Source organism: Patella vulgata, chromosome 4 (genome assembly GCF_932274485.2).
Source record: "Patella vulgata chromosome 4, xgPatVulg1.2, whole genome shotgun sequence".
In the NCBI taxonomy this organism is placed as follows: Eukaryota; Metazoa; Mollusca; class Gastropoda; family Patellidae; genus Patella; species Patella vulgata.
Genome location: NC_065882.2, coordinates 8667699 through 8681166, shown reverse-complemented (window position 1 = coordinate 8681166; position 13468 = coordinate 8667699). Strand labels below are relative to the sequence as shown.

The 13468-nt window shown below is 35.3% G+C and overlaps 1 protein-coding gene across 11 annotated transcripts in view; it reads left to right on the top strand.

Moving 5' to 3' along the window:
- Window positions 1-13468, top strand: part of LOC126819101 (single-stranded DNA-binding protein 3) — an 85810-nt gene that overhangs the window by 10291 nt on the left and 62051 nt on the right. For all 11 annotated transcript variants that reach the window (XM_050546961.2, XM_050546960.2, XM_050546959.2 and 8 more), the window contains exon 5: window positions 4024-4065. In XM_050546961.2, coding sequence (XP_050402918.1) covers window positions 4024-4065 — 42 coding nt within the window. The remainder of the gene's footprint in view (window positions 1-4023; window positions 4066-13468) is intronic.

The following is a 13468-nucleotide window of genomic DNA, read 5'->3' as shown; positions in this document are numbered from 1 at the left end:
ACCATTGATTGGTCTGTCATAATGGCCGCAGAAAAATCCTAACTACCGATTAAATATTTAATAAGAATCCAGTGATGTTGAAATATTGAACCAATTTTGGGGTGTTTTGACAAAAAGAATTTTTCAGTTTCGATATTCCGCCGGATTTGAACCATTTTTGGACAGATTCCTATTTAGAAATTCAACTTCGATAATATCGTAGTTAGCAAGGGATTGACTCGCAATTGCTGAAATGACGTTTATTAATTTTTTTTTAAAGAATGTAGTTTGTTGTCAAGGCAATGTAGCATAACACCTTTTGTTAACAGGTGTCAGTTTAAGTGGAATTTGACAAAAGGATTCTGTTGATGAATCCAATATTTAAGTCCGGGTTTTATTTTTCAATGTAAAGAAAGGGGACAGCTGACCAGTCCTTGAATACTGCTGATGCCTGGGGTGACTCCACACCATGCATTATTCTATTGTGACCATTCATCTTCTAAAGCCAGTCCATTCATTTTATGACGGGATCCATGAGAGAAGCTTCCTCCCAAATCACATGAGGTATAGATTTTAATTCTATACAATACTTTAATATTTTAGTGTTTAAAACTTGGAAGATCTGTTTTAAAGTAAATAAATCCGTATTTGAGCTGTAGACATAGACATCCTAATGTCTTTTTTCTAGCCTGTAGCCCCTCGTGAAGAAAATGGTATAGCCCAAGGCTGATGACTGTTTTCTTGCAGGGAATAATTGGTAGGGCCAGGACTGATACAGATCTTTGGTTACCATGGCAACACAACATTGTTGAGAGATTTTCTCCAGTTATTGGGCAAACTTTAAAATGTCAAGATTATTTACCCAATATTTTTTCACATTGGCAATAATCAATAAAAACATATACTTTGATTTTATATAGACTGGCAGTGAGGGGGTTATGTCATAAATACTGGATGTTAAAAAAAAAATAATAAAACATCGACGACCAGTCACATAAAAATACCAATCTTTGACTTGGGTCTGGATTATAAATATGGGAATAGATTGATAGTAAATTATCTTAAAAAAATATTTTTGCATAAGGCCGCGGTTAATTAAGTATCTGTTTCTCGTGAACTGTGTTTGTGAAATATGCCTGCTACATGAGGTAATTATTAATTATTGAGATGGAATTTAAAATTTTTGAATTTAGTGCTGTTTCTGTTTCAGCAATAATTAATAATGTCGGTTACATGGTTACTAAAAACTCAACATTAATCGACAACATCAATGATTTATTCTCATTTAATGAATTTTATAGATTAACAATATCTATTGCACAATAGCCGGGCATCGGCAAACTTGATCATAATGATACATGTAGGTCTAAACTATTAGTGATATGCTTTTAAGTTAACCAATTGTTTATTCATTCATTCTTGGCATTTCATTTAATCATCTATCCCTCTTTTGACAGGTATAAAAATTACCTGTTTCGATCAGGTTGATGATTTGTTTTGACATAAATAATTAAAAGCATACCTTTGGATTTTTAAAATACAGAAAAAGTGGTATTAACGTCTTGGCTAATTCCAAGGATATCCTCACTCGGCAAACCTCAGCAGATTTTGATAACTTCCTAATAATATGTTAAACCGGTGCCGCATATAGCCGAGGTTTGCCGTGTGAGGATATACTATACACCTACATGTACTAGCCCTGAAGGAAGATAGTCCCAATAACGAGTATGTTAATTGTCTTCAACTTTGACCCTATCAGAACATGGCATCGTGATATATAAATACTTTTATTATTTTCTCTGTGGGGTCACGGTGGCTAAGTGGATAAGGCGCTGGCTCGCTAGTCTGGAGGTCGGCTGTTCGATTCCTGCATTGGCCAGGAAAGTTCATCCAGATTTTCAGCCGTGATTCCCCCTTGTCAGTGATGCAGGACTGAGGGCCTAACAAGTACAGCTGTCTAGTCGTTGGGATGGGATGAAAAACAGAGGTCCAGTGTACATTTTGGCGTGCACGTAAAAGATCCCTTGACAGTTGGAATTCAATATAAGAGTACGATGTAGTGCCGCTGTCTGGGCAAAATTCCCCTCGTACCACATTAGCCCAGTTTGGAGCAGAACAGTAGGACGTTAAACCCCATTTTATGTCATTTCATCTTTTTCAATTTCTTGGTTTAAACCCCATTTCTCTCTCTCTTTCACATTCTAGCCTAGTAGCTAACTTATCACCTACAGTGTCCTGTTTATCGACAGGCTAAATAGTGGATTTTAATGCATCAATTCATTGTTTATATTTAAAGGCAAACAAATTAAATTATAGATTTACAAACTTTGTGGGATGAATTTGTGTCCTCATGAATGCGGACGGGTCATGAGAAACGGACAATTAATTAACTGCGGCCTTACCAAATATTTGTGGATACAATTGAATCTGATGCATCCATCTGTGAATGAAAATACTTTATACAATAATACATTTTAAAAAAAAAAAAAATATTACACAGTTTATATGGAAAACAATCACTGGGTTATACATGCACAGCATGACGAGAACACTGTCGTTATGTGGTACATGTACATATTATGCCGTTATTTTTATGAAATTCAAGTTTTTGATCAAGTTTGTAGATAGCCGATGTATAGTATGTTTTAATTCTGTGCAGCGACTGGACATTTGTTTATAAATTAATAATATTGCTACTGTGAATGAAATATCCTGCTTTTCTGCTCCTCTTGGTTCATCAGGATTTTCCGACGTTGTTTCCCCTTGTCAGTGATGCAGGACGGAGGGTCAGACAAGGACAGCTGTCTAATCATCCAGATGGAACGGAAAACTGCGGTCCCGTGTACACATTGGCATGCACATAAAAGATCCCTGCGGTGCAAGGAACATTATCTAGTTGTTCAGATGAGACAAAAACGAAGGTATTGGTAGACCTTGGCGTGCACATAAAAGAACCCTTTAGGGTTTGAATTATATTTTGATGTCCAGGCAAAATTTCTCTCATCGTAACTCACTGCATAGTGCATGTCCATCTTCATTACGTGGCAAGGAGAAGGGGTCGCCTGTCCACCCTCGTGGTTTCTCCAGGTTCTCCGTTTTCCTCCCACTGCTAAAGACCCCTACGCGCAACCGAATTATTGAAATAAAATTGAACCATGTGTTAGTCAGTCCCGAAATGACCTAGTCTGTGTCAAGTGGATGTTAAACCCCATGTCTCTCTCTCTCTCCATCTTCATTAGCCCAGATGGAGATGAAAATTAGGTTTCATTCATTCTACTTTTGTAAAAGGTGACCAGTATACATCTTTCATTTTTACTTGCAAAATTCGAAGGTATACGACTAATGACCCTGAGTTCACAAACAATTCTAAGACTTAAGAATTCACTCAAAATTGTTTGCCTGATTTTTTAACTAAAATATAGCCCTGTATGAAACTTCTGTTGTTTTAATGTATCAAATACATCAATAAGAAACTATATACAAAGTTTTGTGTTTCTGGATCAAAGATATTTCTTATAAACAGTGATTTAAAGTCTGGGAATGCCTTGTGAACTTGGTGTCCGTTGTAAAATATTGACATGTAGAGGACAGACAAGGTAAAAACAATGCAATACTTCTGACACCATTTTGGAACTTGCCTTGTGCACTCTATCAGGATTCCTGTATTTAAATTTACGGTTGTTCAAATGTTATATACACAAGGTTCGCACACTCCTTGAAACTCCTTGAAAATCCTGGAAAAATAAAAATGTGATTTCCAGTACTGGAAAATCCTGGAAAAACAAGTTTACTCCTTGAAACTCTGTGAAAATTAACATTTGTGGTTTCGCTATATAGTCATCAAATGTTTCTTAAAAGGATCACAAGGTCGTCGCCGTAAATGTTCTTCAAGCGTACAAAATATACATTATGATGTAAAATTCTATACAGGTACTCCTGGAATCTGGTAAATAACTCCTGGAAAACTCCTGGAATTTAAAGTGTTCAGAGTTGTGCATCTAGGATGTTAAACCCTATTTATATATCGTCTTGTTTCTGTTTCAGGGTTTTGTAAATTCAGGGTACAGTGTAAACGGTATGGCTCCGGTAAGTTGATTCTTTTAAACTTTATAAAGTTACAAACACAATACACTCAGTCTTCTCTGTTATCTACCCTTGGTTAGCGTTGTATTGCTAGATCAATGACGGGGATAGCTGCGTTCTTACCAAGGGAGGATAACAAGGTAGTGGTCCGAGCTGATGGCTAAAATCAAACTACAGAACAGAAATTATCAGACAGGTTCTCTGTTGATGATCTTGGCCACCCACTCGAATTAGAATATAGTAACCACATATATCCACCCCGGGGGCTTGGATGGCCGAATGGTTTGCAGGTGCGCACTGTACCATAAGGTCTGTCATTGAGTCATCTGGCATGGTTTCAATTCCCTAGTTGTGTGTGACAAGGAGTAGGGTCCCCTGTCCAACCTCGTGGGTTTTCTCCGGGTCCTCCGGTTTCCTCGCACTGCTATAGACCCCTACGCGCAAGTGATTTATTGAAATAAAATTAACCCATATGTTAGTCCCGAAATGACCCGGTTTGTGTCGTGTGGACATTAAACCCATATTCTCTCTCTCTCTTTACCCAAAACAATCCAGTTCTGTGATCTTGGAACAAACACCCTTTATCCAACTAAGAAACACAATCCAGTTCTGTGATGTTGGAACAACCTCACTTCACCCAACAGAATCCAGATCTGTGAACTTGGAACAAACTCCTATTACCCAACAGAATCCAGTTCTGTTGTCTTGGAACAAACTCCCATTACCAAACAGAATCCAGATCTGTTGTCTTGGAACAAACTCCCATTACCCAACAGAATCCAGTTCTGTTACCTTGGAACAAACTCCCATTACCCAACAGAATCCAGTTCACGTAAAAGAATCCCTGGCAGTGGAATTCGATATAAGAGTAAGCCACAGTGCCGCTGTCCGGGCTAAATTTTCCCTCAGAGCACACTGTATGACATGTACATAAAAGATCCCAAGGTAGTTGGATTTCAATATAAGAGTAAGCTGTAGTGCTGCCCGGGCAAAATTTCCCTCAAAGCACACTGTGTGGCGTATACCCGTCTTCAATAGCCCAGTCGGTGCAGAACAGTAGGATGTTGCACACCATTTCAATTGCTTACTGACATAGAGTATTTGCTTACTGAGTACATGTTTATTGACTGTTTACATGTGTACAAATCCTGACTTCTTAAATATCGTAAAATAAAATTTATAACAGTGCCATCTGTCACCATAAATTTATCTGTTGACTGTAACATTTGTGAAAAGTTGAAACGTTTACAAAATACTATCTGCTTTACTATAAGAAAAAACAGAATTGTAAAATAAAATTTTAATAATTGAAACGACAATATTTGATTAAAAAAGATCATGAATTATATTTTTGTGTAAATTATGATATATACATACTGCAGGGGTTACATGTACATGCATTGAAATAAACATACATTTATAAACACATGCATTACAAGGTTATGAATTACAATTGTGTCCATAGTGATTTTGTGACCTTAGATTTCTGAATGATCTAGTTTTTTTTTTTGGACAGATTAATTTGAATTTTGTAAATAAAATGGGATTTGACATCTTTTTATCCTAATTGAACCATTTGAATGAGCACAATAGTGGGACATGCAAAATTGGATACAATTATCGTGGTGTCATTGAATATTTCTGTCCACTTTGGTGGCTGTGTGTGTGTGGCATAGATTCGCCAACCAGTGTTAGTCCAAGAATCTTGGATGTTGTAGCCTGGTTTGTGGTGTTGGATGGCCAAATGGTTTGCGTGTGCACATAGAATCATAAGGACTGTCATTGCGTCAACTAGCATGGTTTCAATTCCCAGTGGTATGTTACTGGGAGTAGGTTCACCTGTCCAACCTCGTGGGTTTCCTCCGGTTTCCTCCCACTGTTAAAGACCCAGTAAACCCCATTTCTCTCTCTGAAGCTTGGTTTCACCCTTGTTGGTTGTTCAGGACAACAGACTTGGCCAGGAAGAAAAGGAACCCAGTTGTTGAGGTCATGTGTTACCATGGACATCATGTTAAACATGGAAATATTTATCAAAATAAAGAGCTTGTAATGCTGCTATCGAGGCAAAAGTTCCATGACAACACACCTACATGTACCTTGGTTTCCTTTCATTTGTCTGGCCACCGTTTCGTAAGTAAGATCGCGCGGTAAGGTGGAGATATTAAACCAATCGTATTCTGACCAAGAATGATCAGACTCAGATACCTGAATTACAAGGATGTCTAGCCACTATTAAACCGGCACCAATTATATTCTGAACATAAATGATCAGGGACTACAGTACAATGTCTGTTACATTGATGTCCACGTAAAAGATCCTATGACAATCGGAATTCGATATGAGTAGGCCATAGTGCCGCTGTCCGGGCAAAATTTCCCTCATAGCACACTGTATGGCGTATGCCCGTCTTCATTAGCCCAGTTCAGAGCAGAATAGTAGGACGTTAAACCCCATTCCATTTCATTTTTGCTTATTACAAATTTCTCGAATTCGATCATTATTGTGTTTCCATGGAAAGGCTGATGTTGAGGTTTTTATATTTACAATAGATTTATCTCTTGTTCAAGTCGTTTTGAAATTTCTATTATGTTAGCATGAATTTATTTTGATGAAACCTGTGATTTATTTGATTTGTATAAATTGAAACATGCCATGTGTTTCAATAGACAAGAAAATTATAAACATTCTAATATTTAGGAGGGGGGTTGGATGGCCGAATGGTTAGCATGCTCGCACTGTATCATAAGGCCTGTCATTGAGCCAACTGGCGTGGTTTCGAATCCCCGGTTGTACGTGACAAGGATTAGGGTCGCCTGTCCAACCTCGTGGGTTTTCTCCGGGTCCACCAGTTTCCTCCCACTGCTAAAGACCCCTATGCGCAAGCGAATTATTGAAATAAAATTAAACCATATGTTAGTCCCGAAATGAACTAGTTTGTGTCGAGTGGACGTTAAACCCCATTTCTCTCTTTCTCTCTAACGTTTAGGCAGTCAGTAATTATTTATAGGTGTTCGAGAAAGATGTCTGAAAAGCTATTTAGAACCTATTCCTCTTTTCCCCTGTCAACAAATTTTTAGATACATAATTTCGTCTAGTTGAAGCCGATAAATTTTTGAGTTTTTTTCTATGGAATTCTATGATTTTTGTTGAGTTTTATCTCAAACAGAAGGTAGATATTAATTTATTGTATCTATAAAATTGTGATAACCACCTTAGTTTTGTTTTGGACTGATCCTGGCTTGATCACATGGTCCTACAATAATCAATAGAATACCAAGCACATATGAGGCTGTCGAGTGTTATATGGTTTGTTATACTGAGGCTTGCGATGTACCGTTATCTCTTCACCACCATCCAACCTACAAGCTTCATATATCTGTAGTTGATCTATAAATTCTTATTTCTAAATTCTTAGTTCTGATAAATAAAAATATTGGGTCTTCTATGTTGCTATATTTCTTTAGGGTTTGTAGGTTTTGTTTTAAGTTTATATTGTTGTACTACAGATATTTGGACTCTTCATCACGATTCTATATTCAAGCTTTTGTATATCTGTAGTTTTTTCAAATTTTTATTCTAAAAAAAGAAAAATTGTTGGTGCTATATTATGTCTAAAAGTCATTTCTAAATGTTGATGGTTTTTTAAAAAAAAAAAAAAAAAAAAAAATTCATATTTTTCTATCATTGATTTTAGGTGGAAAGTAGTGGTTTCAGTGTTGTCTAAAAATGCGGGAATGTTCCGTCTTAAAGATCATTCCGGAAGTCGAATATTTATTCTGATTAATGAATATATTTGATTTGTTCATAGTTTTTAATTCCAATTTTTTGTGTGTGTTAATTTCATTCATTAATTTTTCATTCCATATTTGAAATTTTTACAATGAAAAATACTCAAAATATTTATCTCATGTATCTAGTTTGTCACGTTCATTTCAAAATGAGTCAACAATTGTTGAGTTTCCTTGAGTTTTATCCTGCTGTTATTGTATTTCCTGTGGGCTTAAAAGATATTGTTGGGTTAATGCTTTGTTGTTTTTTTTTAAAAAGGCGACCGAAATATGAAACTATTAAAAATATCCTGTTATAGGTTAAAAAGGGGTTAAAAATTATATAAAATACTTTTGTGGTAGACCTATGATTTAACAATGTGAAGCTATATCTCTGAATATGATGCATGTACAACATGTACACAAGTAGACAGCCCTTTTAGCGAGGTAAATAGGTTAGGGTAGAGAGCCTCATGACTTAAAGTGGGTCAACCCTCAGACATGCACACTGAAGCAGAACACAGCTTTCCTAACTTCAGTCAGACCTTAAAAAAATATTTCTGATATAAAATGAAACCTTAATTATTAACTAAATCAACAATATTTATATTACTGTAAATAAAAACTAATATTCATCGAATACCGTCAATGAGCGAGGGTATGAAGCTTTAAATTTTTATGTATAGTTATTAAGTGATGGATATAATCCAACTCAGTCAGGTGGGCGGTTCATTACAAGGTTCAAGTTGTACTATTTCCAGGGGTGCAGAAATTTAAGGTACAAATTTAATAAACAAAAATTAAAGATTGAATATAGTATACATTGCTGATTCTTAATAAGTTTTATTTATTTTTTAGGAAGATCAAATGACTTGAATATTTTATTATAAAATTAAAATTGCGATGAATTTTAGGAATTTTTATCAGCTTTATAAATAAAAGGACAGATAACTTCGGAAAAATGTGCATTGTTCTGTGGTGCATGCAACCAACCAGATCAGAACAGACGAAATTTTAATAGAAATTGAATAAAACTTATTCAAAGCCTGTTTGATTATCTTTGAAACATTCTCTGAAAAATAGTCGTGCAACCTCTTTATTCCACTCTTCCCTACCACTTTTGAGCAAGGAATTTTGAATTATCTTTGACTTTTTGTTAGCTCCATGGAAGTTATCTAAAATGGAGACAAGACTCTCGGATTGGCCTATTCTGGAGTTAAATGTAGGGGACGAGAAAGGTAGTATTAGTAGTTATGGCGACACTTTTTAGCCTTAGTGATATTTAAAAGTAATATTCATGGCACATCAGATGAGAATTAATGTGTTGTGGAATACTAAAAGGCCAGGTTCTTCAACTGGGATAGTGGGGGAATTAACATGGTTTCTTGTTAAAGGGAGATAAATCTCATTTCATTGACAATTAGGCATGTGAGTCTTAGATTGAGAAATGCTTCAACTGGGCTAATGAAGACAGGCATACACCACGCAGCATGCTATGAGTCTAATCTTATATCAAATTCCAAATCCTGATAAATTTTCTTGGCCAACACTTTGTTCAAACACTGGATCTCCTAGTTAGCGAGACAACATCTCACTCACTCATGAGTTTCATTATAGAATCCATGTGCATGTAATTTCTATCTGTAGTTAGTTAAAGAAAAGAAATATACAAGATTTGTATTAAATCATAGTCTGCATTCAGTTACATCTTAAAATTCTACCCAATATTAGGGGGCGTTGGTGTTTGAATGGTTTAAGATCCAGTGGCATAGTTTCGATTCCCCGCTAGTACGTGACCATATCCAACCTCAAGGGATTTATCCGACTCCCCCGGTTTCATCCAAGTCAATTATGGAAATATAATTAAACTAGGACTACTACTTTGCCTGTAGAGAAACACTCTACAAGTCATTGCTCTTTCGCAACTCTAATGTGTATGTTAGTTTACTTGACGCTAGCAAAGCTTTTGATAAGGTAAACTATGTAAAACTCTTCCAACTGCTACGTTCTAGATGTCTGTGTCCTTTATTTTCAAGATTTCTACTTTATTTATACCTTAACCAGAGGATACGAGTAAGATGGGGAAAAACAGTCAGCAACTCCTTTACTGTAACTAACAGTGTCAAACAAGGGGGAGTACTCTCTCCAATACTATTTACCCTCTATATCGATGAACTTCTGAGACGGTGCAGACAAAGTAAACATGGCTGTCATATTGGGAATGTATATGTCGGTGCTCTCGCCTATGCTGATGACCTCATACTAATCGCCCCAAGTAGAAACTCTCTTAATGGTTTATTACACATAGCAAGTAAATATTCTGAAGAATATAACCTCACTTTTAATCCCGACAAGAGCAGACTTATATATTTTCCATGCAAACCCTCTGAAACTGGAAATCAGGATCTTAAACCCATTCTTATAAACAGCCTCCCCATCAAACTTGTCGAATCTGAATCCCATTTAGGAAATCTGCTTCATAGTTCGTCAAAACATTTACATTTACGTCAGTGTATAAATAATTTTACTGTTAAAAGTAATGTAACATTAAGAAATTTTACATTCTCCTCATCTTAAGTTAAATATAAATTATTCAAAACTTATTGTATGCCCCTGTATGGGAGCCAACTATGGGATTTCTCACAAAAGTCATTAGAGAGTGTTTATGTAGCCTGGAGAAAACAGGTTAGGAAAGTATTAAACATTTCCCCAAGAACCCACAATAGTTTATTGAATATTACATGTCAGGATTTGTCAATTGAAACTCAGCTTCATAAACGTTTTATGAAGTTCTGTCATAGTATTATACATAGTAGTAATTTATGTCTTCATATATGTGGACGTACTGCGTTGTTGGGAAGTCAGTCTACTACGTGCAATAATATCAATTACTTATCATATCATTATAATATAACAAAATACAATTCAGAACGTTTGTCATTGTTAAATATTGTAAATAAAATAGAATGTCACGATAAAAGTTGCTGGAAGGAAAATGATAAGAGAATAGGAAATGCTAGATTTAAGAGATTGTTCACCATCTGAATATATAAACTTAAATGAAATAATTAATCAACTCTGTATTAATTGAGAACTTGTATATATTTATATGTATTTATTGTACTTAGTGTACGAATAAAAATTTATTAATTTATTAATATTGCGGGCATACAAGTTTTTCCAAACCTCCAACCAGGAATATATTGACTGTACTGAGTGTATAACTATTAGTCACTTTAGTTATTAGTTGATTAGGTAATTAGGTAATCAAGGTATTTATTGTGTTCTCTTGATTAACTGCTTAATCTGTCGGGAGTTGGATAGCCGAATGGTTAGCATGTGTGTGCTGTATCGTAAGGCCTGTCATTGAGTCCACTGGAGGATAGACCCTCTCTGTCTCTCAGAAATTAATTATATCATATTACTAATTATTTGAAGCGTAGAACAATAGATTTATAGTAAATGTTTGGCCAATTAGTGATAGTTAATTCCTCTATTGTAAGATTTCAATGTAGTTGAGATTATAAACTGATCAAATAGATATTGGTAAGAAAAGTGGATTAATACGTTTCTCCTAAATTTCTAAAAGAACGGTCTGTACTACAAACTTTGTAGCCTAGGTGCCAATTGACATTTGATTAACGAAGAGTTTTATTCTACTGTTTTATGTTTAATTTATCTTACATTAAAGAGTTATTAGATAAGATTAGATAAAGAGCTGACGGTCTTGCTATAATAGTTAAAAAATAAGCGATTCCTTATTTAAATCGATAACAAACACCTACCTGACTTACCTGGGATAATGAATGCATGTTCCGCAAGGTGGTACCTGTACAAGTCCTGCACGAATGTTCAAGAATTATGTAAATAAAATTAAACCATATGTTAGTCCCGAAATGACCTAGTTTATGTCAAGTGGACGTTAAACCCCATTTCTCTCTCTCTCTGTTTCACAAGGTGGTACCTGTACCAGTTTTGCACGAATGTTCAATATATAGCACTACTACACGTTGATATCTGATGAAACTTTACTTTGTACAAACAAAATAACTCTGTGCTTCCATACTGAACTGAGTTAAGGATTTCAATATGTATTAAAAGGGAGACAACTCCATTTATAAAGTATATGAAAAAAAAAAATTTCCATCATTTTTCCAAGCAATGTTTTGTGGGATTCTTTCCTATTTTGTTGATCTTCCAATGATTTTCTATTTACACAAATTGATAGTTTGATATTTGTTGTTCGAGTTTAAAGTCACAGATATGTAGGCCCTACTATATTAATGCACAGACTGCAGTTTTCATGCTAGTAAGCATATATAAGCATAAAAAGAACTTTATAAAGGATGGATTCGATTCTAGTTATTATGTACAATGTAAGTAAGAAGACCTTCATAAAGCGAGAGAGAGAAAGAAATCGGGTTTAACATCTGCTTGACACAAACTAGGTCATTTCGTGACTAACTGTCGTTCAATTTTATTTCAATAATTTAATTGCACATCGGGGGCTTTAGCAGTGGGAGAAAACCCACGAGGTTGGACAGGCAACCCTACTCCTTGCCACATATAACCAGGGAATCGAAACCACACCTACGCGCAAGTATTTTAATGAAATAAAATTGAACCATTTGTTAGTCCAGAAATGACCTAGTTTGTGTTGATTGAATGTTAAACCCCATTTCTTTTTCTTTCTCTTACGATGCATCCCCCTTCATAAAGAAATAAGCTGCTTATTATTACAATATTTGTCTAAGAGATACATGTAAAAATGACGTGGAAACATCAATACAAACCAGTGATACAAACCTGATATTTTTAACTTTGTCCCAGACATGTAATATTAACATCAATAAATCAATAAAATCAAAAAAAAAAATTCTGAAAAAGATAATTCTGTGCCTGACCAAATGTCATGTACTAGAGATGTCATGGAAATGAAATGAAAGGAAGGGGCCTCAAAAGGGGAATATCCCATATGGCCTCCCTTCTTTAAAATCTGACACTGTAGACTACAAATAAAAATAGGTTACTATTTCTGATGTGCATATTATCTGTAAAATAGGTTGACTTGTAAATGAGGAGCAAATTTATGTGATTTTATCAAATTTCACCCCTGTAGTACATTTTATCCAACCTCGTGGGTTTTCTCCGGGTCCTCCGGTTTCCTCCCAATGCTAAAGGCACATATGCGCAAGCGAATTATTGAAATAAAGTTAAACCATATGTTAGTCCTGAAATGACCTAGTTTGTGTCAAGTGGACATTAAAACCCCATTTCTCTCTCTCAGTACATTTTATGAATCCAGATTCTTACAGTTAACAGAATTATTTTAGTTTTACCGATTTGATAATATATTTTCTGAATCCTTATACAATACTAGTTAAATGTATTTATGACATAACATTCAGTATATATATATCTCACATAGACGTGGGTGTAAAGTTAAAATGTGAAATAAGATTAGGCTGTAGTGCCGCTGCCTGGGCAAAATGTTCTTTATAAGGAATAGAACGTTAAACACAATTTCGTCTAAATATTTAATGCTACCCATTAGAAGTTGGGGGGTTGAATGCATGCACATAAGATCATAAGGCCTATAGTTGAGTTAAGTTGCGTGGTTTCGATTCCTGGCTAGTAG